At 35.4% G+C, this 27,182-nt stretch overlaps 1 protein-coding gene and 1 long non-coding RNA gene across 2 annotated transcripts; both read right to left on the reverse strand.

The window, feature by feature from the left end:
- Nucleotides 1–280: 280 nt before the first annotated feature.
- LOC114479497 (lysine-specific demethylase 4A-like) lies at nucleotides 281–25,884 on the reverse strand. The gene is made up of 24 exons (XM_028473204.1): nucleotides 25,706–25,884; nucleotides 23,743–23,904; nucleotides 22,476–22,651; nucleotides 22,286–22,400; nucleotides 21,711–21,904; nucleotides 21,569–21,618; nucleotides 20,511–20,614; nucleotides 20,286–20,423; nucleotides 19,992–20,200; nucleotides 18,748–18,908; nucleotides 18,222–18,668; nucleotides 16,952–17,193; nucleotides 14,953–15,066; nucleotides 12,830–13,079; nucleotides 12,564–12,739; nucleotides 11,955–12,174; nucleotides 11,794–11,873; nucleotides 10,027–10,082; nucleotides 9,619–9,727; nucleotides 6,374–6,565; nucleotides 2,168–2,338; nucleotides 1,969–2,088; nucleotides 1,611–1,703; nucleotides 281–494 (listed from the first exon to the last, which is right to left on the reverse strand). Exons 2-24 carry the CDS (start codon nucleotides 23,893–23,895, stop codon nucleotides 372–374), a joined length of 3,693 nt encoding a protein of 1,230 aa, XP_028329005.1. The 5' UTR covers nucleotides 23,896–23,904; nucleotides 25,706–25,884; the 3' UTR covers nucleotides 281–371.
- LOC114479498 (uncharacterized) lies at nucleotides 10,836–11,188 on the reverse strand. The gene is made up of 3 exons (XR_003676000.1): nucleotides 11,074–11,188; nucleotides 10,995–11,003; nucleotides 10,836–10,867 (listed from the first exon to the last, which is right to left on the reverse strand). It is a non-coding gene; the product is annotated as an uncharacterized LOC114479498 (long non-coding RNA).
- Nucleotides 25,885–27,182: the final 1,298 nt, after the last annotated feature.

Genomic DNA, 27,182 nt, shown 5'->3' on the forward strand with positions numbered 1-27,182 from the left:
ATAATCACAATAATTACAATAGTAAAGAAAAAAGATGATGATGATCAAATCTACAGAAAAATAACCATGAAAGCAGTTTTTAATTTCTTTGGGCGTTACAACGTAACAACGATAATGGTTCTCAAACTAAGGTGCTTCAGCAGGATATTTAATAAGCGCCAACGGCCCTACATTGAAACCATATGATAATAAAAAAAAGTCATCATCCAATGGCTTCTTCTTCTTTCTGTAAATGAGATTAAACTGTAATAGGAGGAAGAGGACGACGACGAAGAACAACTCAATGAAACAAAGTCCCAGCCGTAATTTATATAGAAAGCAGTGGTAAGTAACATGTGACACGTGACCATGTGACGTGACTCCATGATGGTTCAGTAGATCATAGGTTCGATGAAATCCCCTCTGTACCTGGAGTTGATCACACGCTGTCTCTTCCCGCTCTGTTTCACTTCCTGCTGCATGAACAGCTTGAAACGCATGTCAGACGCCTCCGACTAGAAACAAAGAGTCAGTAACCATAGTTACGGCATGTTGGAAACAACAATAAATTATTATACATTTTATTAATGTTCAATTTAAATCCAAGTGTAAGATTTCAATTTTAATGTTCAATTTTAATCTAATTATGAAATTAACATCTCAATATGTTAAATAATAATGTAAATGTATTTGTTAAATTTAAATACAAATGTAAAATTTAAATCTTAATGTAAATGTATTTCTATTTGTTTGCTAAAATTAATTGATTGTTAAATGTAAAATGTTATTATATTAATTAAATCTAAATGTTATATAAAAAACTAAATGTTATATTTTAATTTAAATCTAAATGTAAAATTGTATTCATTTTGTTAAATTTAATTATTAATATTAAATTTAAATCATTTAAAATGTAAATCTCAAGGTAAATGTAATTCTATTTGTTTAATTGAAATCAAAATGTTAATTTCCATTGTTAAATTTAAATCAAAGTGTAACATTTTATTGTGTTTGCTAAATTTAAATCTTAATTTTAATCTAAATGTACAATTTAAAATTAGATGTACAGTTTAAATCTAAATGTACAATTTAAATCCAAATATAAAATTTAAATCTTAATGTAAATGTTGTACTATTTTTTTATTGAAATCTAAATGTTAAATTTCATTGTTAAATTTAAATCGAAATGAAAATCTAGATGTCAAGTATCATTAATTGTAAATTTAAATCTAAAATGTAATTATATTTGTTAAATTTAATTAATTGTTACATTTAAATCTAAATGTAAAATTTAATGATTTGTTCAATTTAAATCTGTATATTTAAATCTAAATGTTAAATTTAAATCTAAATGTACAACGTAAATCTTAATGTAAAATTCAAATCTAAAATTAGAATCTAAATGTTCAATTTCATCTAATGTTCAATTTAAATCTAAATGTTAAATATGTGGCTTACATCATTCTGTTCTTAAAGGCAAACTCAGTTCACATTTTTCTTTTCTACGTGCTTTGTTTATGTATGTACTGTGTTGCATGTAAGTGTAAGTGTAAGTGTGTGTGTTTGTGTGTGTGTGTGTGTGTGTGCAGGTGGTTTAAATAAGGATTGTTGGTTTATGGCTCCTTATTTACCAAGCGTGACTTCACCCGTTTGGGCAGATCTTCATCCAGGGAGTAGATGTCCTCTCGTTTGACAGAGCATTGGGATCCGTCCTCAAACTCCACCTGAACACACAAAATTAATTAACAATCTGAAATGAAAACAATTTAAACCGCTATTTTCTTTCATATTTAAATGTATTCGGGAAGTTTACCAGACAGTAAAGCCATTTAAAACAGACAAAGATGACGAAACAGAAATGTGTAAGTAACGTGGAAACAAGCCAACTCTGAAACGGAGTTGAGGAAATTGAGCCCCTGTGAATGTAAACCTCAGTAACTCCCATTTAAGCTACGTTAGCGGTTTAGCTAATGAAGGAGAGGCCGTTACCAGGTACATGCGGATGGAGTGCGACGCTACAAACTTGGCTCCGTAAATCAAGCCGTCGGTCCATCGCACTTGCACGCTCTCGCCTTTAGGAGGCGGTCCTAGTCGCACACAGTCATAGCTCTGTAAGCATATCAGAGGAAACGGATCATTAAACCTGTCGCTGTGTTTCTTTCTGTCGTGTGTGGGCGTGGCTACAAACCTCAATGTCTTCTGGGAGCAGGTTGTCGCTGTACGAGCCGTCATCAAACACCACCTCATAGTGCGTGGCGGTGGTCAGCTCCTCCACTTCACTGTGATAGTAACGGCCGTTTTTGTTTTTACAGATCACCTTTTGTCCCACCGCCAGCTCCCGCATGGAGTCCTTGTCGCGCTGAGAAACAAACACACACACAAGATCAGAAAGGACTGAACATTCCTCTGTGATGTGGATCTAACACAGAATGCTGCTGTGTCCACGCAGCGGGACACAGAAGGCAGCGTGCAACAATGTAGCTAAACATGCTATACAGTACAAACTAAATAAGCACAGGGACAGCAGGTCTGTATTATTACCCTGCATTACTGTAAAGAGGGTTCATTGGCTAAGCTAATGCTAGGTAATTGATTATGCTATTATTAAGCTAATGCCAGGTTTATGTTATTGCTTGATTAATGCTATTGCTAGGCTAATGCTAGGTTAAACTAATGCTAATACTAAACTAATGCTAATACTAAACTAATGCTAATGCTAGGTAAATGTTAATTCAGTGCTAGGTTAATGGTAATGCTATGTTAATGTTAAGCTGATGCTAATGTTAAACTATTGCTAGGTTAATGCTTAGCTAATGCAAGATTAATGCTATTGCTAGGCTAATGCTATGTTAATGTTAATGCTAGGCTAATGTTAATGCTAATGGTAGGTAATACTAATACTAAACTAGTGCTAATGTTAGGTAAATGTTAATCCAGGGCTATGTTTATGCTAAGCTAATGTTAGACTGATGCTAATGTTAAGCTATTGCTAGGTTAATGCTGAGCTACTGTTAGGTTAGTGCTAATGCTAGGTTAATGCTATTGCTAGGATAATGCTATCGCTAAGCTATTGCTATGATAATGCTATCACTAAGCTATTGCTAATGTTAGGCTAATGGTAAGTTAGTGTTATGTTGGCTAATGCTAGGCCAATGTTATTACAAGGCTAATGCAAGGTTAGTGTTAATGCTATGCTAATGTTAGGCTAATGGTAAGTTAGTGTTATGTTGGCTAATGCTAGGCCAATGTTATTACAAGGCTAATGCAAGGTTAGTGTCAATGCTATGCTAATGTTAGGCTGATGCTAATGTTAAGATAAGGTTAGGTTGATGCTATTGTTAGGTTAATGCTTGGTTAGTGCTAATGTTAGACTAATGCTATTGCTAGGCCAATGCTAATGCTAGCTTGATGCTTAGTTAATGCTAGTGCTAGTCTAATGCCAGTTTAATGTTAATGCTAGGCTAATGCTAATGCAGTGTTCAACAACGCAGGCCAGCGGCTGCATCTTCACTTGTATTTTCTTCAGGAAATGCAAACATTCTAGTGCAGTCTTATCATTTAGTAGCAGAACGTGAAGCACAGATAACCAGTTTATTTTCCTACACTCGACCACATTTCTCTTCAAAGCCCGTTGACTTTCTCGCACGCGCACATGCACACGCACACACACGATAAACTCTGGAGTAGTGACTTTAAAACAGACGTGGGAAACTGGAGGCAGGGGGCCAAAAGTTAATAAAAATGACTCCAAAAACACATTAAACGACAACAAAAAATACATAAAACAACACCCAAAATAAAGCAAGAGGAAAAATATACAAAATAACAAAGAAGTTTAGAAATCGACATAAAAAACAACAACAAATATACATAAAAATTACTTCAAAAACACAAAATGACAACAAAAATACACAGAATGACTTCACAGAGACTAAACAAGAAAAAACATTCAAAACAATAGAAAGGTTTTCAAATCATCAAAAACACAAAACAACAAAAATAGCAAAATGACTACAAAATCACATTAGACAAAAAAGTTGACAAAATAACACAAAAACAAACTAATCGACAACAAAACAAAAAAACCCCACAAAAGTAGAGTAACAATAAAAATACATAAAATACTAAAAACAACACCAAAAAACTCAAAATAAGAAAAATGCATACAAATCGATTGTCCTGTGGACAGGCAATGCAAATGAGCGCATGTGCTAGCACACTTAAAACAATACAGCTGGGTCGTAACCAAAGTAATTGATTTCCACATCAAATAAACAAATTAATAAATGGAGAGATATTAAAAAAATTATAATAATAATAATAAATAAAAAACCCCCCACAAAATTACCAGAAAAATACAAAAAAAAAAAAAGGTGTAAAATACACAAAATAACAAAAACACAATATGACTCCACAAATGCGCAAACCCTCTGGAATTTCTTGTGTTAATGATTATTTTATTAATGCTGATAATGTGGCCCTCAGATCAGATATTTTGTGTCAGTTTAAAACTTAAATCTCTTCATATGAGCAAAAACAGAAGCAGATGCACGAAGTCCACAAATATCCCTTTTAAGCTTTTACAAAAAGCTCCAATAACTGTTGGTGGAAATGTCGACAGGTGACATGATTATATGTGTTGAACAGAAACATCTGGATGTATGATTGGAATGTTTACGACACAGTGAGCAGAGCAGAGGAGAGAGAGGCTTGTTTGGGCCTGTGAACGCAGCAACTTTATTTCTCTCTTTCTCTTACATCACAACCATCGTTGATCTGGGATCATCCAGAGCTGAGACTTTAACGCAGCCTCTGGGTGTGGTTGGCGCTTTGACTAAGACGAAGGCAAAACTTCTAAAGCCCTCGTCTCTGGAGCTAAGCTGGGAGTTCTTTACTCACGTAAATTCAGGATCAAAATGCGAAAAAACCGAGAGATGTAAACAAACGAATAAAGGCTGTGTCAGACTCGCAACCAAAGATGACAAAAAAAAAAAACAAAACTCAACATAATTTAAACTTAATTACAAGGTTGAAAAAAAGTGTCATCATACTTTCATATATATTTTTATATATAAATATATTTTCCAACCACAATAAAAATATTCTGATATAATAAAAAAAACACAAAAATAAAACTACAACAAACTTTATTCAAATAAAAATATCCGAAATAAACATCTAAAAAATCATCATCAATTATCATTATGTTTATAGTTTTTACTGTTAAGTGGCATTGATACTGTCTAATTTGTAGAATGCTAAGACTTAATTTTAATGTAATATTAGGTTTTATGCTTTTCCTGTAAACTGCTATATCTGTGTCAATTTTTAACTCATTGACAGTTTTTCACCAAAATATTGTGCACTTTCTAATCTAAAAATCTATGTACTTTGACAAAATAAGTCTACATATTATATTTTTAGTGTTCAGCCTGTACAAAGTGACCTTGTTTGTCATGCTGCATGCAAATCTTAACCGTTTTACACCATTCAAAGATCAAAATGTTCTGCTGCTTAGTGACAATGATGATATCTAATTTGTAAAATGCTAACTATTTTACTTGTAATTTAATATATTTAAGATTTTATGCAAATTGGGCTGCTTTTGTAAGCCTTAGAGTGCTTGATTAGGTCTGCTAGAGTGTGACAGCTGCTGCTCATGAACTTTGAGGAAAACTGCTGTTAAAACAGATCTGAAAAATTTTCATACTTACATATATATATTTATTTTTATTTATTTTATCAGAATATTTTTATTGTGGTTGGAAGTCTGGGATACCAGCAAAGAAAACAATGGCATAAAGTATAATAAAACAAAAAACTAAACTAAAACTAAAACATTATTCAAATAATAATGCTGCTATCTAATTTTTAAAATGCTAAAACTTACTTTTAATGTAATACTATATTTTATGCTTTTACTGTAGACTGCTATATCTCTGTCAATTTTAAACTCATTGACAGTTTTAGCACCAAAATGTTGTCCACTCTCTAATCTACTTTGTTAAGGTTGAACTCTGACAAAATAAATGTATATTACTGTATATTTTAAAGTGACCCTGTTTGTCATGCTGCATGCAGATCCTAACCATTTTACACCATTCAGAGATAAAACTGTTGCTGCTTAGTGACAATGATAATATATAATTTGTACAATTTGTAAAACACTTTTACTTTTAATGAAATTGAAATTTCATGTAAATTCGGCTGCTTTTGCAAGTCTTAGAATGCTTGATTAGGTCTACTAGAGTGCGACAGCTGCTGCTCATGAACTTTGAGGAAAACTGCTGTTAAAACAGTTATTTATTCCTCAAATGTTTCTTGATGTCATTACTTCTGCAGCACTTTGCCATTAGATCAATAATGGATGATTTGATGCTTGTGTTGTGGTTACCTCTGGTATGACTGGAGCTCTGTGTCTGTAGCAGGTGATGAAGACAGTGAACGGCCAGTCGTCTGGGTGCATGAGGACGCCAGCGGCCTGTGCACAGGACGGGTGGAACGCAGTGGAGCAACGTCCGTTGGAGCACTGCACACAGCAGCCGTTAATTTCCCTCCTCATCCGCTTCCTGCAGTAAACGCACTTCTACAGGAGTGACAAAGACAGACACGAGAGCACAAGGACACACGGGAGGAAGTGCAGGGGAAGGAAATGAGGAGAAAGGAAATGACAAAATGTTACCAAAGGCTGTTGGGAGACATAAACTACACCTCCATCACTTCCCTTTCATATCTCCACACAGGTCTTAGCATTATATGAAGCAAAAACACACACAAAATAGGAGGAAAAAATATTCAAAATGAAAGGGAAATTTAGAAATAGACAACAAACATGCACAAAAAGGACTGCAAAAACAAAAAAAATGAGAAAGAATACACAATATAACCACAAAAAACCCAAAAACAAACTAGAAAACAAAAAACTTGAATAACACAAAATAACATAAAAAACACACAAAACTACAACAACAAAAAAAACCTACATATGACACAATTTACCCCAAAAATACACAATCCTATACCAAAAAACACAAAAGAGACAAAAATATACAAAATGAAAGAAAGTTATAAATCAACAACAAAAACACAAAATTACTAAAATCATTTAAAATGATTAAAAAAATACACAAAACCACAAACTAAACCCAAAACAAACTAAACAACAAAAATACAAAATAAAAGTGTAACGTAAACAAAATAACTTACAACACACAACAACAAAAAACGCAAGACAACCAAAACCCACAAAATGAGAAAAAAAAAAAAAACAGAAAACTACTAATTTACACAAAAATGACCCCACAAAGACAAAAAATTACACAAAACACCACCAGAAAACACAAAATGAATACAGAGAAATTTAAAATCAATAACAAAAGCCATATGAATGTTTTCTGTACATTTACAAGTTGATCCTTTGACTTCAGCCATAAAACAATAGACAAAAGACCTCCCACTGAGACCTTAGGCCTGCATTCTTTCCTACAACAGACGGAGAAAGGCCCGACATCCGGTACGTTGTTGTTGTTGCGCAGCTACAAATGCATCGTCTGAATTATTAAAGCCTTTTTGGATCCATTTCACAAGTTTACATTTCCGCCTCCAGGAAACAGAGAAGTGAGAGAGTACAAAGGCAGCCAGCAGGCGCCACAGCAACCACGCTGAGGTCAAAAGGGTTTCACTGGTGAGAATCAGCTGAGTTTATGTTTATGAGTCTAGTCTGAGCCAGGAGTTTTAAAATGGAAATACCACCACAATTACATAGAGGTGACGTCTAATCAGAGTGAACTAAAATAACATGCATGCAAATAACTGAATTCTGATGAGCCTTGTTTTTGAATCAGAATGACAAAACCCATTAAATAAATAATGTAACCCATTACAGGTCCAGAAGTGAATGTAATAATACAGATTTGTTGTTTAATTTGTATGTCACAAAAAATGCCCCAAATTACTTTTAAAAAAAAGCTAAAAAAATTAAAACAAAAAAACCTAAAATGAGAGAAAAATATATACAAAATGACAGATTTACAAAGCAACAACAAAAACACACAAAATTATTCCAAAATCAGAAAGACAAAATAACAGACAATATGACATCACAAAAATGCACAAAATGAGAAAACTACATGAAATGACTTAAAAAACACACAAAACATCGGCAAAAAATATTGGACTAAAATATACAAAATTACAACAAAAACACCCAAACTGACTCCAAAACCACACAGAAGAGAATTAAAAACATACAAAATGACAGAAAAACATCAAACATGACAACAGAATAACAAAAACATATAAAGAGACTCCACAAACAGAAAAATTAACTAAAAAACAGATGACAGAAGATGACAGTTAAAACATACAAATTGAAATAGTAAAAAAATATGACAGTAAAAACACAAAAAATGCCAAGACAAGATGACATTAAAAACATACAAATTGACAGAAAAATATAAAATATGACAATAAAAACACAATAAGGGATTGTTATGGCAATTTTTATATTCATCATAATATCGTCAAATGTGTGTTCATGTGTACAATTTGTCATGTTTTAATACATGATGACTCCATTACTCTTTGCACTTTTGAACAGCTGAATCATGTTAGATTAAACAGTACAGATCGTATTGTACTCAGTGCAACACAGAGTCTCTGCTGAAGGCCAAAACTCAAACTCACGTGCAGATAAGCACGCACACACACTATCAAGGATAAATAAGAGTGGCGCCCAATCTTCCTCATAATATACACGTCTTCATCATCCTCAAATGTTTCCACTGTTGGGCATCTGACTCCCTCCTTCTCCTCACCTCAGGGTGGAACTTTTCTGTTATCTGTATAAAAGCTTAAGCTGTGAAACTGTTAGTTAGAGCGGGTCTTGCCTTTTTGCTCTGCCACGAGCCTTTTGCCTTTCATTCTTTCAGGATGGAAGCTTCTTTTTTACTCCTTTTTATTTTATTTTATAATAAATTTTTTTTTATAAAATCATCAATGCTCCGACTGGACTCCATCATTCAACCAGAGCAATTAATCATGACTCCAAATGAGGTCAACCGCAAATTTGCCGTGACAGGCTCTATTCACCCATGCGTGTAAGTCCAAAAAGCCATGCAGCAGCGCTGTTTCTGGCTGTGTGCTATTCTCCTAGTGTACTTAAGTCAGTCGCTGTGCGCCTTCATCTCAGTTACGCACTGTGCGCTGAGCAGCCCTGAAATGTGGGAGTTCCCACTCAAATCTGGCTTTAAGCGCATTCTCTGGTGTGCGTAAGTTGTTTTCCTCTTATGTGCTTCTAACCCTGGAATAAGTGCAGCGCCCCGATAAGGTGAAACATTATATTGCACTAGAAATATGGACTTAGTTACATTTGAAGTCACACGTACTCGTGCGTCACGCAGCAGCAGCTATGATCACTCAGCTGCTGCTGCTGCGTGATTAATTCAAACTTTGACAGACGCAGACTTCTGTTCATGTTGGTCACAGTGATTCATTCAACTATTTTCATACCATGTCCAACGTAAAGTCACAGTTTGATCCACTACAGAGTGAAACAAGCTGTCTCATCTGAGGTGTGGACGTACAATAATTAACAAAAATACCATACATTTCCACCATTATTATATAAACTAATGGTACCAGTCTGAAGCGTGACAGTGGGATGGCAGAGAGGTCGATGGGGCTCCTCTCTGAAACGTTGACGAAGCGAGCCTCCAGCACGGTGACGGCACACAGCACATGGACCCACCTGTCAACACAAACAGCACAATTTTTATTGTTTAGACAGCGGGGAGCACAGAGACAACACAACTGTCAGAACACTTTAACCCACAGAGACTTTGTTTTTTTTTATTCCTGACAGACGTTTCTCTCTGAGAAATCAAAAACCTGCCAAAATATCATCTTTGTCACACACGGGTGTAGGTTTGTGTGTAAAAATGTTTTCATAACAAGGAGCTTACTCCACCACAGAGATTATTAAGCAGAGACAGACAAAAGCTGAGGTAAATGTAGCAGCAGCGCCCTCTGCTGGATGGAGACACTTACTTGTTATTGTTTGCTCTCTTTAGCGCTCCACCTCTCAGAGAACACAGACAGCAGTCCTGGAAACACACACACGCACACACAGAGTTGGGGTCAAATACATTTTTCAGTTACAATTATGTTTTCAATTACCCATGTTCAATTACAGTGAATATGCATTTTTTCCAATTAAATGACAATAACTTTTTATCCTTAGAAAGTCAATTACAGAAAAAGAAGAAAATAAAAGAAAGTCAAGTACAATTACTTTCTCAATGACTAAAGTTCAATTACTGAGCCTAAAATAAATAACCTTTTTTAGTGGACTGACGAGAGCTGTGAGCTGGAGTAGTTTCCAATGAGTACTCTGCAATAGTGTATTTATTCAGTTAAACCTTGGTACATTATAAATTCTTTGGTTAATTTCAATTTAAAGTTTCATTTTGCACTGTAAACTGTTCATATATCCTATTATTATACAAAGACAACAGTGTAAAATGCCAAAAAGGCACTCAAAATGATATTTACAAATCCTGTGCGTGCGCGTGTGTGTATGTGAGATCGACCAATTCATCGACCGGCCGATTTGTGCGTGTTTTACATGTATCAACATCGGCCGATGTGCGCTGCTGCGTTTGCTGATCCGCTTTATATACAGAGCAGCTGCCACAGGCTCCTACGTGTTGCTGGAGACAGAGGCTGCAGAGTGCAGAGCCCCTCCCCCAACTAGAAGAGCATGAAAAAAGCTCTTCAACCCCACCGGCAAGTTTTAAACTTTCAAAGCATCTTTTAACTGTTTAACTTAGCGTTGTTCCGTGATTCCACGTGTTATTGTCGCAGTTGTATTAAACAAGCAGCTGGCTGGCTCATTACAGCGATATGAGAGTGCTGCGCTGAGAAGGAGAGTTTTTAAAACTTTGGGAAGCAGTTTACTACTTGTTTGAATATTTATTTTTGTTAACGTTGATGCAATGTAGAACATAAACTTGAACAGTTTGTCACTTAATGCGCATTTGACATCACGTTATTTTCCTCTGCTAATTTATGTTCTGGGGTTGTGTTGGAATGGACTATTATTCATGGTTACTGTTTGTGTTTAATACTATGAATATGTGTCTTTATACTCAATAATCCTGTCAATAAAATATATCTTCAGTCAGGCTAACTTTCGTCAAAGCTATTTTCTGGACAAGAACGAACAGTTTACTTTCATAATATTTCAAGAGATGTCTCACTCTATTTTTTATAACTTGTTCTTGTTCTACATCACCTGTTTTTATTATTTGTTAAATATTTTTTTACTTGGTGTCGTTCTACCTCACCTTTGTTAATTTCAATAAATGCTCCTTTTTTTAAAAAATTGAGACTTGTACCATTTGTTATCATCATTGTGTAATTTTTATGATGTAAATTAAGGGAGCAAATATCGGCTGAAGAAAATCCGCAGTCTGTATCGCTCATTGGCTAAGGCTGATGGGAAAAAAAAATTTGGTATCGGCCCGAAAAATCCATATCGGTCGATCCCTCGTGTGTGTGTACAATAAGTAGAAGGGGTGGGAGAAGAAGAAATACAAAAATTAAATAAATACATTGGAATAAGAAATAAAAAAATAATGGAAAAAAAAGGAACTTATTATAATTATCTATTATTCTAAATTAATTATATATTGTGTTTTTTTTATTGGTACAAAAGAAAAATAGATTTTTTTCCCTCAAATGATAAATAATTGAAATGACAATATTGATAGAAAAATAATCATGCAGTCCTATGTAAACGTCTTAATCACTGACCTCCATGAGGGCGTTGGCCTTACAGCGAGCACACAACCAGTCGCTGAGCTCTGCTTCCTCCTCAGAAACCCCGTAGCAACCTAAAGACGTGGAGATAAACACGTTCACTAAAGCATTCCCACTGCTTTGATCCACAGTGAACTGGTGGAGTAGGAACTCACTGGTGTGAACGCGGACGCAGCACTGGGAGCAGCTGATAAGTCGACTGGTGCCGTCCTCTGCCATGTGGGGGCTACAGAGCTGCTCCTGGCCGCTGCTGCTGTCGCTGCATTTGTTGAACTGGGTGTTGAAACACATTTCAGGGATGAGCGGTTTGGACCACAGCTGACCGCCATCATGCTTCACCACAGCAATAGTGGATCCTCCACCGCCCACGTTAGACTGGAGGGAAAAACAGAGTCACAATCTGTCTTTACAAATATAGACACTTTTAACGTGATTAACTCATGGAAAAAGTTCCATATTGTTATTTTGTGCATTTATTTTGTCCTGTGTATTTTTGCTGTTGTACTGGGTATATTCTTTTGTTATTTGGTGTGGTTTTGTGTGTTTTTTGGAGTCATTTTGTGTGTGTTTTTGGAGTCATTTTGTGTGTGTTTTTGAGTCATTTTGTGTATTTTGCATTCTTTTTGTGTTATTTTAAATAATTTTGTGTACATACTTTGAGTAAGTAGTTATTGTCTGAACTCAAGACCAAAAACCCAGAGTATCTAAGCGTTAGGCGTTAGCTTAGAGGCGTTACTTGATGGTGGGTGAGGGTTGATGATTACCTGATGGTGGGTGAAGAAGAGCTGACAGATGCAGCAGTAGGGCTCCTGCAGGCCCATGCTCTTGTTGTATTCACATTCCACGTTAAAATTGAACGGCTGGCTCTGCCACAGCTGCGTTAGCGGCTTGGCCCATTCCTCCTTCTCCACCGAGTCCACCTCCACGTTCACGTACGAATCTGAACATGTGGCACAAAGAGGAGGAAGAAGAAAGAAGACGTTTGGTGGAGAAAGTATTTGTAAATGTTGCAGTAACGGCGATGACGCACCATCGTCAACGGGCTCCTCTTTGATGAGCGGGTGACTGCGAGGCAGCTTACGCAGCTCCACCTGCTGCTGCTGCGGCTGATGCTGCTGCGGCTGATGCTGCTGCGGCTGATGCTGCTGCTGATGATGCTGCTGCTGATGCTGATGCTGCAGCTGCTGCTGATGATGATGATGATGCTGCTGCTGCTGCTGCGGCTGCTGCTGCTGCTTCTTCAGCGCAGACTTGCAGTAGGATTGTTCTTCTGCCACCTGCTGGAGGAACAGTCAACACAAGTCAGACCAGTGCTTCTCCAACTTTTTTTGGGTATAAAATAATCCTTACAAATAACACATTTTCAAATGTGGTAAACTAACAGGGAACAACTAGCATCATGTTTCATAATAAACCAAAAACTAAATTAAACTAATCACCTGCATAAAGTTCATTGTTCCGCTGCAGTCATTTTTTTTATTTTCCAGAAGGAATGATTAGTGATGTCCAGGGTTGGGGTCAATTACAATTACATTTTGAATAATCCATGTTCAATTACAATTCAGTTATGATTACAGTGACCAACATATTTTCCAATCACAATTAAATTAAATTTTTTTTATCCTCAAAATCAATTACAATTAATCACGATTACTGGGCCAGACATAAATAACCTGATGATGGTTAACCTTCCTGTTGTGTTAGCTTTCTGTTAGCATCTCTTATGATAACGGGTACTAAATCAGCTGTAAAATACACTAAAAACAAATATATATATCATCTAATGTATTTCATATCTATAGATTACCTTGTTAGGCTTCCTAATCAATGAAAATATAGGTTTTAATATTTTTAGTGTGGACATCTGAACTTTTTTAGTGTAAGTATACCCCTAGATTTATTTATTTATTTTATATGGTAAAATGTGGGAAAGCTTGATATGAAACATATTTTAATAATAACTGTACATATAGAACTGGAACATGGTTCTTCAGTTTTACGTTAAATAATTGTTATAATTGATCATTTTTATAGAATTTTCATGGCAATTACAAAATAAATGATCTAAACTCAATTACAATTTAATTACAATTGTGACATAATTGTTTGTTAATTCCACAACAGAAACTAGATTATCTCTGCAATTAGGGGGAAAAATATCGCTATCGAAATCAGTTATTGGCCCAAAAATCCAATATTGTGCATTGCATGAAAATATATACATATATTTTTTTTAAGAATTTATTGAAAACTGGTACATGGAAATAAATTAAATGTGTTACCTTTGAACATCTGGAGAATTTAGCACTCATTATAGATCAAATTTGTAAATAAAATATGTCGTATATATTAACTGTATGACTAATCTGCTTCTGACCTGTACTTCGTCAGTTTATTTTTGTTGTTGTTCTATGGTTTTGTGTTTCTACTTGTATTGTTTGTCTTGCAATATATATATATACATCAATATATATATATATTTTTTTTTTTTTTCTTAATTATAATAATAGTTAACTCACTTAATTGTATTGAGCATTTTTGGCACAATTTCAGGGAGTTTAAAAGTAATTTCATAACTACTGAATTTTTTCTCTGTGTTTAAGAAAAATGGATTGAAAAAAATAATAATTTAAAAAGTCAATTAATTTATTACTATATGAAACAGAAAACTCGTAAAAACGTAGAAAAAAGATATGTAAAAGTGTAGTAGTGAAAAATACAGGAAATAAAGGAACATTGTTTGCAATCTGTGACAAAATGATTAGAAAAAAAAGAAATACATTTTCTAAGTGAATAAGTTTGTTTATTGTTCTGCTTCATGTGAATCATTATTTTATCATTTTAGTTTCACGTTACATTTTGTTCCCGGTCCATATCTAACGCAGTCTAATAATTTAATGCTCTTTTAATTTCTGAAAAATGTTTAGGTTCTCATTATTACTTTCTGTATGTAGGTGTTTTGTTTAGTTTTAATGATCTTTATTGTCAATGAAGAAAGATTATTATTTTTTTTAAGTGGCATGAAAGTGAAGAAAAGCACCACACACTTTGAGAAGCACAGTTAGACAATAACGCCAGGAATACTCCGTGAAGTCTGAACTGGTTCACACGTTTTCCCAGTGAAACATGCAGGTTGAGCTCTGAACTACTCACATATTGATGATTGGGTGCAACCACCTTCACCACAACATGTACTGGTTTCCTGTAAGGAACGCCGTCTTGTTTCAGGACGATAATGCCATTATCCATAAGGGCCAACTGCTTACTCTGCAGTATAAACACATATTTGAAAAAAGTTACAAATTCCTGCCATAAATCAATAGTTTGTTAGTAAAGTTAATATTGATTTATGGGATTAGTGTGAATGCATCATGCAGGAAAAGCGCAACAGTACAGGCTCTCAATAAACTGTAGAATTGGTCAAAAAACAACTCTTAATTTAGTTTAAATGATGATATTTTTCCTTCAGCTTTAGTGACTTTTTATTGCCATTGGAAATTAAATTTAAGACCAACTTCACAGTAAACACAATTGGGGGAAAAAAGGCAACATCAATTACAAAGTGTTAGGGTAAGTTTTTTTTCTTCTTCTTAGTGTCTCGTGCAAACGTGCAACTGGTGGCCCCCAAAGTAAACACACAAAAATACACAAAATGACACACACAAAAACAGACTAAAATAATCAAAATCCCTACTCTAAGATATCTCTACAAAAATAGTCAAAAATCTAAAAATAAATAAATAAAATAAACAAAAACACAAAAAATAAAAAACCATTAAGAATTTTGTTAAATTTACATTTTCCAATGTTGTTTATACATTTTAAAAAAATGTTACCATTTATTTTGTGAGACTAATTACAATCATAAAATCATACTTATTTGTTCAAATTTAAGACTTTTTAAACATTAATTTAAGACCTTTTAATGGCAATGAAGGCCTAATAAATTTAATGCCTTTTAAAACATTTTTTAGATTCCGCAGGTTAAAGTCAGAATAGCATTTACACTGAATATTCAGACAAAGCTTTGGTTAGAACTCAAGATTCATTCAGTTTTATTGATTAGAACCAATTGGTGATTGATCATTCCCAATATATTTCATGGTTTACACCTAAACTCAACAATTGACCTTTCACAAAGGCCCCCAAGGGTGTTCCTTGTCCTTTCACCTTACCTCATTTTGAGCCCTTCTCTCCTGATAGAGTTCTAGTCTCAATGCTAAATTAAAGGTTTGTTTGGTTCGCCTTCAGTTAGAAGCACAAGAGAGAGAGATGATGATGAGGCAGGCAGAGCATGAGTTGCGTCTTAGGAAGTTGGAAATTGAAGCCAACATGAGATTGAAAGAGCTTGAGGTAGAGGCGCTGAGGATCAGCTCCCAGCAAAAGTCAAAGCATTTGTCAGAGGAGAGTGGATTGAGTCAAAGTGGTCACAAACTCCTTCCTTCTTCAGGAAATGCAAATTTGTTTAGTCATAGTTTTATAGTCCATTGTAGACATTGGTCCAGCTGTGTTTTTGGCTTTGGGAATGAAAAAAACACGACTCTCCCACCCAAACTCTTGTGGTACCTGGTATCTGACCTGCACACGCTATGAACACATCGCTTCACCATTGTGCCTGCTCTGAGAATGTCAGACCCTGTTTACATACTAACGGTTGCTCGGACAAAATGATTGGACAATGACTGTTTGTGGGCGGGGCTTTGCGAAAGGTCAATTATAGGGCCTCAAATTTTCTTTGATCACGGAAAACGAAAGTAAAAAAACTGAATTTACGTTCTGAAAGGGAGAAAGCGATCGCAATATTCCAAACAAGTCAATACAACCCTATTGACGTTGTTTTTTTGAAAGAGGTGTAGCCTTTTCAGCAATAAATCAGTTTTTTTTGTTATAAAAAACATGATTTAAAAAATCGAATTGCCCGTTTTTGGATTGATACAATAATCACAATGTAATATTGCGGGAATTAGAAAATCAGAGGCCCTACAATTCCATTTATTGTTTTAATTACATGTCACCATTTGGCTTTTTGAAAAAGTTGTTAGTACAATAAAGTTAAGGTTATATTGATGGACTTTTCCGAGGAAAGTGACAACAATACGAGTACGTTGTGTTTAAAGAGGTTCATACACTTCTGGTGTAAAGTCAAACAAACCTTTCTCTTGTTGGACACCTTCTCCATGTTCTCCACTGTGATCCTGGTCTGGTTCTGCACTTGAAACTGGTTATTAACAGCCTCGGTGGAGGTGGGGGGCAAGACTTTAAGTGTCGTCACAGGGATCTGACGTTCCACAGGTATGACTATGATGGGCTTGTGTTCTTCCTGCACCTGGACTGGTGGCGCCGTTTTCTTGGTTTCTTGGGGAACAATGAGTTTATGTCCTGGATGTAGAATTGCTAAATTATAGAAAAAAACAATTATATTATTTGTCAACAAAAAGTTATTTATTTTTTGCACAAAACGAAATAAATATATGTATATTACTTAAACGAATAAATAAAAAGGTGCATTAATTATTTTAGTATGTTCTCTTTTGTAAACAAATTCAGTGCACTGCAACTGAACTGAATTGAACAAAACATAATTTCAAGGGAACTGCAAATTATGATTTCATACGGAAACACAGAATTTGGGATAAAATAAAATGAATTTTATAGGGCCTTATTTATATATAATTTAAAACATTTTTAAATTATTATTGCTATTTTTTCAATATTTTTCAACAAGTATGTTCGCTGTAGTATGAAACAAAATATATTCTCTGAACACTTAAGACAATAAAGTGCAACTTGAAAAAAAGGATGTTGACTCTCGTAAACAAATGTAAAACTGTACTAGAAGTTCATTAGTTAGAATTTGACTTGCCTTGCCACTCAAGCGTTTTTGCTACGTTTCTCCTGCCATGTTTCAAGAGCGCTAGCAACAACTTTCCTCGTGTTAGTGTGCAGGTTAGGCTAGCTTTAGCTTTGAGAGGGGCGGGGCTTAGGATCTTGCATGCATTAAACCAGCGATTCTCAACTGGTGGGTCGGGAGCCAAAAGTGGAAAATATATAGATTTAGGTTTTAAAAAAGATTACATATGTGTGTTTAACAGCTATTTAAAAAAAAACAAAACTAAATTTGGTTGGCAGAATTCCAAAAAAAAAAAAAAAAAAAAAAAAAAAAAAAAAAAAGTGTCGTGATTTAATGACCATGGCAAAATATGGGTCCTAGGGTGACCACGAGTTGAGAACCCCTGCATTAAACAACTCAAAGCTAGCATCAATAACTGTTTTTCTCTTGTGTGCGTTAAGCTTTATTCTTTGTAGAAATCCTAAATTGTGGAAGTTAGTTTTATTTAGCAAATAATTCATTATTATTTCTCTATTATGTTTTGTAATCATTGAGCGTAATAAGCAAAATCAAATTAAATGCACAGCCTTACCTGGATGTGGATTTTGTGAACTCGTTCCCTCGCAGGCTGGAGTCCGAGGCGTGGCCTGAGCGTCTATCTGTGACGACGTGCACGGTTTGATGAGCATGGGGCGCGGCTGGTGCTCGCGGGCGTAGCTGTGGACCTGCAGCTGTGTGCGAGCAGGCGCATGCTGCTTCTCAGCGATGTAGCTCTGCACCTGTAGAGGGTCTTTGGGACTCAGAGTCCGGTGAAACAGCAGACTGGCCACGCCCATTTTGCGTGCGGGCTGAACGGTTGCGTCGGTCCTCGTGTTGGTCAGCGTGACCGGGACGTATCCGTTCCTGGACTTGGCCTGGGACAGGATGGTAGGGGCTCTGGTCTTGGTGTAGTGAGGAGGACGGCCTCTGTCGCTGAAGACTCGGTGAAACGGATCCATCAGAGTCAGCTTCGTGGGCGTAACCACCAACTTTGGCGGACCTGGAAAAGAAACCACCTAATCACACTTTCTGTCTATGGAATGATCCTGATACTTTCACATGTTTAGCATCACTGATACCTCTATTTCTTCTGCCGTCCTGCATCGTCATCCTTGGAGGAATGAGACTCAGCCTCGGGCGTTTGTGAGGGACCTCAAACATCCCTTCCTCTTTGCGAACCACATCATCTGGTACTTCCAGACACACTCTGTGTCTCTTGGTCTCAATCCTCTGTTTAGCACTGAAACAGACGTGGGGGATTTATGGTGAATACATTTATCAACTTTAAAAAAATCCTCCACTGTTTTTACAAATATGGCCTAAAATCTAAACTAAAATGTACAAAGGGGCACAAACAGTGTGCTGACACGCTCTGGTGGCTGAAGTAGTATAATACAGACAAATAAAATCTGTGTACCCTTTGTACTTTGGTTATTCCGTCTTCTCTATTTTTTTTATGTGGTTTTGAAACAAAATAACCAAAGAACGAAGGGTACACAGATGAATAAGGTGACAAAAAAAAATCTGTCATAAGGAGGTTTGGGGGGATCTTCCCCCAGAGATGTTTTTTGATTTTAACACATAAATTAAGCAATCTTAATTTACCACGTTAATGGTACTTGCTGTGAAAAATTCCTGGTGAGAACCCTGTTAAAATGTAGCGCAAGATTATTTATTTGTCACATGTTGTCGGGTGAAGAACAGTGTGTAAATGCAGGATATTAGGAACTCATTTTAAATAAAGAGAAATAATTACTGTATTTTCCGAACTGTAAGTCACACTTTTTTAATAGTTTGGCTGGTCCTGCAACTTATAGTTACAGTAGGTGCGACACATAAAAATAAACAACTTAATTTTAAAATGTTTAATCATAGTGACTGAAATGAACTAAGGAATAAACATTATCGTCTACATCAAGAGGGCGCTCTAGTCTTGTGACAACTATTGTATATGCTGTCCCCCTACCACAAAAAAAATAACGCAAACAAACAAAATGACCCCAAAAAGAAAAAAATCTTCTGCAGATTGCAAACCACAGGTAGTAAAACGTGCAGCCAAAAATGGTAATCGAGGAGTAGGAAGGAAGTTTGGAGTACAAAACTTGTGAGGGACTGGTTAAAAGCTTTTTCTTTCTACAATGGAGGAACAAGCCCACAGATGAGTACTTCAACAAGGTGCTGCAGGGAGAAATTTACAAATTAATGCAACTTATATACATTTGTTTTTCCTCTTCATGGCACTTTTTTAGACTGATGCAACTTATAGCTCAGAAAATGCAGTACACTTTATGCACCCACAAAGACATGAACATTTTCTACCTACTTTTTGCGTTCCCCACAACTGTCCAAGAAGTAGCCGTTGCTGCTGCTGCTGGGGATGTCACCGATGAACTCCTTGGCCTCTGGGGTGGGCTGGGAATGGTCGATGGACACCACGTCTCTCCCTGCCAGCCACTGAGCATAACGTTCAGGCTGATATTTACGCACAAACACGTCCATGGAAATCTTCACCATGTCTTTCCGGCACGAGCACTGCCAACGATGTGAGCACGAGAACATTGTTGTTCAGCTATTATTTGCTCAAGAATGATACAAGCTTATAAACATCAATCCTCACCAAGACGGCTTGTTTTCCATACTCAATCCATCGCTCCGTGGCAAAGTTGGTGGACTCGGCACAGTTGAAACCATGATTAAAACCAGCGTGATACGCATAAGGAAACGTTACCATGAATTCACCAGCGTTCTGTGTAATCTTCAAAAAGTAAACAAAGGAAATCTGTTTCAAAAACTTGAAATCATTGTCTTTGTTTGGACGGATGCTTAAAAAGGAAAAACTCACCTTTTCAAAAGGAATGCTGTATTTCCTCAATATATAAGGTGAGATGAGTGTCATTTTGTGCCTTAAAAACGCCTCACAGTTTTGGGAACTTCCAGGAAAAAAGCCTAAAAGTCAATCAGAAATCACAATTTTAGTTATAGGATTTTTTTTTCTTCTTTGGAGTGTTTTAGTTGTTCTTTCAGTTTTTCTATGGTTTCCTTTCATTTCACTTTGTATATTTTAGTTTTTTCTTTGGTGTATTTTTGTCCTTTTGTTTCTTTTTGGAGTCATTTTGTATATTTCTGTTATTCGGTATATTCTTTCATTATGTATATTTCTTTTGTTTTGTGATTTTTTGTTACCATTTAGTATGGTTTCTAATCATCTTGTATACTTTTCTGGGGTTTTTAAAATCATTTTGTGTGTTTTTCTTGTCATTTTGCAAATTTTCCTTTCATTTTAGATGTTTTTTCTTTGGTGTATTTTTGTTGTTTTGTGAGTTTTTGGAGTCACTCTGTATTTTTGGTTGTTGTTTGGTATATTTTTCTGTCATTATGTGCATTTATGTTGTTTTATTTTTGATGTTTTGTGGGTGTTTTATTGTCATTACATGTAGTTTCTGAGTCTTCCTTGCCGTTTTGTTAGTTTATGTTGTTTTTGGAGTCACTTTGTATGTTTTGTTGGCATTTTGTATAGTTTCTTTTCATTTTGTATACTTTTCTGTAGTTTTTTTTATTCCTTTTGTGTGTTTTTCGAGTCATTCGTTATTTTTTTGCTGTTTGGTATATTTTTGTGTCATTTTGTTAATTTTTGTTGTTTTGTTTTTATGTTATTTTGTGTGTTTTATTGTCATTACATGTATTTTGGTGTCATTTTGTATGTTTTTCTGTCATTTTTGTGTGTTTTTTGAGGCATTTGTGCATTTATTCATTTTAGGGGGCCAGACAAAATCATTCTGACCCCTGGGTCAGCACTTGCCCATTTCTGGTTGAGACTAATTAGATATGACATAAGGTGGCAACAGTGATTTTTCATAGCTAAAAATGTAATTCATATAGTTTGTCCTACTAAACTCTTACCTTTGGCCAGACGCTCCATCCTTTTCCCGTGCTCTGGAGACACAGCGTACCTACACACACATAATTTAGTCATTTATCAATGCAGTAAGTAATTCATTTATACATGTTTTGATCATGACAATGAGTTGTCGTTGGTCATCACCATGATTTGGGCTCTCCAAAGTGAAGGTAATTGATGCTGTAGAGGTCCATGTCCTCGGTGTGCCAGGGAAAGGTGGTTTTCCACATACCAAAATACAAGTACGGTGTGTTAACGCCCTCTATGGTGATGCCGCTTTCCTGCTCTACTGTGTCCAGGATGGTGCCCAGGTTGCAAATATTGAACTCTTTCACATTCTTTTAGGGGAAAACACAAAGAGACGCATTAAACAAAAAAGTGACCAACACATAGCTCCAGCGAGATTCATTTTGTCTTCTTTCTGAAAAGTATGTTAAGTTGAGGTTTCGTTTATTCAGACAAGGTTTTTCAGGAAATGTTTTCAGAAAACTTGACTATTACATGGAAGTCAAGTGAAATCTCAAAGGAAATGGGTCCTTTGAAGTTTCACTTAACTGTACACAATTTGTCACGCCCAATATTTGCCAGTTTTAACTAATAGTTTCTACTTTTAAAATTTTCATCTCCTGAAAGTCGAAACCTGAGATTAACATTTCCTGGAAAACCTTGTCTGAAGTGACCAACACCGAAGGTATTTAATCAATGTAATGAAAACTCACCGGCTCGTACAAGCTCCCGTTCACATCTGCTCCATATATGGGGGGGTTATAGGTCACGTTCGTCCAGTACTTCCTTTCCAGTTCCTCGAAGTCCGAATAATTTGGTGAAGAAAACCTAGAAAAACATTAAATTAATACCCTAAAATGACGAAAGTTTGATTCAATGTGTTTTTTCCCTCGTGCCACTAACTTGTCACTGTTGGCCATCTTGCGGAACTCCCCCACGGTCATTGCCTTCTTCTGTATGTTGTACTGTGTGAACAGGCCCGCCTTGCCCGTCACCACTTGCTGAATGGGTGCCGGTATCACCAAGTCATCGATGTTGTCGTACGAGCCTCTCGGTTTCCACTCTTTTGGTGGAACAATCTAGGGGGAAAAAAAGTAATTTATTGTGTTCAGGTTCCTACAGCTTCAGTCAAATTAAATTCAAGACTTTTCAATGCCATTTGACATTCAATTTAAGACAATTGGTGTAAAAAAATGCCACATCAATTACATAGGGCTAGGGTCAATTTTTGTCTTGTGTCTAGTAGGGTAGCACGATTATAGCCAAAATAATAAAGATTATTTTAATCAATATTGTAATTACGATTATAATCACAATTATTTATCATGTTAGGGAATAAAATCTGTACACTACATTTAAACAAACATGTGAACAGGTTACAGTGCAAAATGAAGCTTTAAATAAGAATTATCCTAAAAAAATAATTTAAAAACATCAACCTAAGACTTTATCTACCAAAGGCTAATGAAATAAATACATTATTACAGAGTGCAGAGCCCGCATGTTAAATGTAAATATTGCAGACGATCAGATTAATGTAATCGTGGCAGCCAACATCATGATCACGATTAAAATTTGATTAACTGTGCAGCCTAGTGCAGACATGCAACTGGCACCCCCCAAAGTAAACACACAAAAATACACTAAAAAACAGACTAAAATAATCACTCCAAAAACACACAAGATGACTAGAAAAATAGCCAGAAATCTATGAAACAACAAAAACACAAAATATAAAAACCATTAAGAAAAATCTTCATTGGACAGCTTCCTTTAAATTTTTATTTCCACATGTTGTTAAAAGTTACTACAAGCATGATTCGCATCTGCACAGAGTTCCTCTGCAACCACGTCACTGTTTTGTAGTTGGTTCCACTGTCGTGATTTTGTCACGATGTTATGGTAAATTATACATTTTTTAAAAAGGAATGCTACCATTTATTTTGAAACATGAGACTAATTACAATCATAAAATCATACTTATGTGTTAAAATGTAAGACGTTTGAAACATTAATTTAAGACATTTGAATGGCAATTAAGGCCTAATTTTTAGATTCATGAATTGAATGCCTTTTAAGAATTTTTAAGGATACGCGGGAACCCTGGTGTTAAAACAAACATACGCACACAGGCCATATCGGACAAGTGTCGTCCAATGAAAACACTCACTTTAGCCAGGCCGGCCTTATGAGCCCCCTGGGACTCTATGTAGGCGATGTAGCGGCTGAAATCGCTGAATTCCTCGTACGTTGGGTAGAAAGTCATGATACCTCTGCCGCCAGGGTTTGGACAACTCGTGTCTGATGCCATCTCACAACTCATTAGAAGCTCCTACACACACACAAAGGAAATGGAAAAATATTTGACTTTATCATAACCACAAACCAAGGTTGGAGTATTTTAAATAGGGATCGACCGATATGGATTTTTTAAGGCTGATGCCAACAGCGATTTTTTTTTTCCACCAGTCTTAGCCGACGACCAATACGGATGACTGATTTTCTTGATCCGATACTACTTTTTCTCCCTCAATATACATCATAAAAACTACACAATGATGATGACAAATGGCACGAGCCTCAATTTTTAAAAAAGGAACATTTATTGAAATTAACAAAGGTGAGGTAGAATGACAAGTAAAAAATATGTAACAAATACTAAAAACAGGTGATGTAGAACAAGTAAAACATGTTTCTGCTTTTTGTAAATAAAGCGAATCAGCAGCCCGCATCGACCGATGCCGATACATGTAACAAACACAAAAATCGGCCGGCCGATGTATCGGTCTATTACCAATTTTAAATAATAGTGAGGTACTTGGATTTTCACCACACAAATGTCAGATTTACAGAAATTATTCGTAAAATAAAATAAGTAATTGACAGCTATCTTTGGCTTTTTAAATTCAAACACAAAAATAACAACCAACCACTAGGCGATATGGACCAAAACTCATATCTCAATATATTTTCCTAAATTGGCGGTATAAATACAATACAAATACAGATAGATTTTAACTTAATAAAGTCAGACCAGAAAGAGAATTCTAGCTTAAATTTGCTGCTTTAAAATGCCACACAGGCACAGGCATATTTTTAAAAAACAGCTGCACAATATGTGTCACTTTTGGCTTTTTCTCTTAAGGCAAGTGTTCTCAAACTTGGGGTCAAGACCCCATTTGGGGTCGTGAGACTACTAGATATTTTAAGCAACCCCATTTTATTTCCAGTTGACCAAGGTTGAAAAACCATGGTCTAGTTGACATGTTATGTTTATTATTATTATTATCATTATTATTATTAATACTATCATTTTGAATGGATGCTAATATTTAACTTTGAGTATTATATAGATGTCCCAATTTCCGTTTGATTCCAATAAATAATTCCCTTAAAAAGTGTATTTATTTTTTTAATATTACCAAAATTGCCGATTTTATATTCCCGTGAAAAATTAACGGATATTTACCGTCCCTGTTAGAAGTATAATGACAACGGATAACGTCAGATTCACAGTTGACAGATTATATCATCGTGTAAATATCGACCATAATCTCTAAAGATGTCTGTCCTGAATAACTCAACCTGCGTCTCTTTAAGTCCGGATAACATTCACCGAGCAACCTTCATCTGAGCCACAACAGCTAACTGCTAACTGCTAGCATAGCACTAAAAATGTGACTAATTTCAAACAACACCTCAAACGCGGCAATAAGTGTTGACAGTGAATTAAATGCATTATTAAATAGACAAAGTGGAACCACAAATTATATAAAACAACAAAAACTACTTCATGCTCAAACAGTGATAATCACATTAAAAATCATGTCATACAGTTAGCTCCGAGGCTAACTTCAATATCGAGTTTATGCTAGGAACTACAGTCAGCAATAATTATTGACCTCAAAACGCATATTTTTTCTTTGGTTTGTAAATGACGTTTGTAGATATTACTTAAAGGAATTTAACTGCCAAATGTGTATATATATGCGATGTCCTTTCAGGAAATAGACGGCACCAAATCGTAGCATCACCATTAGCTGCGTAGCACTATCGTCGCAGAGCTAAAGGGGTTAGCATTAGCATCGGGCTTTCACGTTCCGACAGGTATAGCTCCATAAACAGATACGTACCAGATAGTTTCTTTACTTTGACGTGATCCTTTGGGGTGTAAAAGCGAAGTGTTGAAGGAAAAAAAAGAGTATGAAATTAAAGAACCAGTTAGCTAAGAAATCTCCCGGTGCGTAGAATCACATCCACTATTATCCGCTACACGCACGTAAACGCCTTCTAGTTGTTTACCACAGCACGCATGGGACACGCTCAACCAATCAGAGAAGCTTACCCGATCGTTTTAACTCCCCAATCATTTCAACGCATGCGCGTAGATTACGTCACTTCCTTTACTTGAAAAAAAAAAAAATACTTCTTCTTTTTGTGTTTTATGGCAGTTTGCTACTTATTACAAGGAGAATTACCGCCACCTACTGGACTAGAATTAGAATCCAGCATAAATTCACTGCTTTCCTCACTTTATAAATTGTTATATACTGCAACGCCATTATTATTGCTATTATTATACAGTGCTGCTCCACAGCGACCTATTTCAGACTCTTTTTAAATGTATTGCTATTATATTTGTCTTTTAAATATTTTTCAGCTACATATCCCACTTCATCCTATTTCTTTATTCTCTTTAGTTGATTTTTAATCACTCGTAAAATAGTTTGTTTTTTTTTTGTTTTATTGGATACAAATTAGAAACATTCCTCGGAAAAAAGAAGAAAAAATAGACATAAAAACAGAAAAAAAATTATCTGAAAAACAGAAGAAAAAAAATTTGTCCGAAAAATAGCCCAAAAAACCCAACCATTTTCTTTTTCCAATGTCTTTTCCTGTCTTTTGTGTGTTTTGTTGTTTTGTGTGTTTTTCAGTCATTTTGTGTGATATGTTGTGGTAAAGTGTGTTTTTGTGGACATTTGTGGAATATATATAATGACAGTAATATAAACAAAATGACAACAAAACAACATTAAAAACATACAAAATGACACAAATATTCTTGCATATTTTTCTGTCATTTTTTGTGGAGTAATTGGGAATTTTAATTGTGGTTTTTGATTTTTTTTTCCTGTCGTTTGTGTGTTTTTCTGTAATTTTGTTGCGGTAAAGTGTGTTTTTATTGACATTTTGTGTCGTATAATGACAGTAGCATAAACAAAATGACATCAAAAACACACAACATTAAAAATGTAGAAAACGACATAAATGTAAACAAAATGACATAAAAACACACAAAATGACAGAAAAATACACAGAAAACCAACAATACACAACTCTTTTCCAAGGGTTTTCAGGCTTTAGAATCAAATTATGCCAGTTTATTTGAAGCCAACATATGTGTGTGTGTGTGCTTAAGTCTATTTCATATACGTGCGAAAAAACAGTTTCAAAAACACCTTCTCAGTTGTGAACATGTGTTTTATTTTGAAAGCCAGGATAGACACGTTCATACACCAAATCCACCAGTTTGATACATTACTGTATATAGAATGATATGTGCATTTAAAACCAAGCAGTGAAAACAGTAGGATCGCCATGAATAAAGTC

This window comes from Gouania willdenowi, chromosome 17, assembly GCF_900634775.1.
Source record: "Gouania willdenowi chromosome 17, fGouWil2.1, whole genome shotgun sequence".
Taxonomy (NCBI): domain Eukaryota; kingdom Metazoa; phylum Chordata; class Actinopteri; order Blenniiformes; family Gobiesocidae; genus Gouania; species Gouania willdenowi.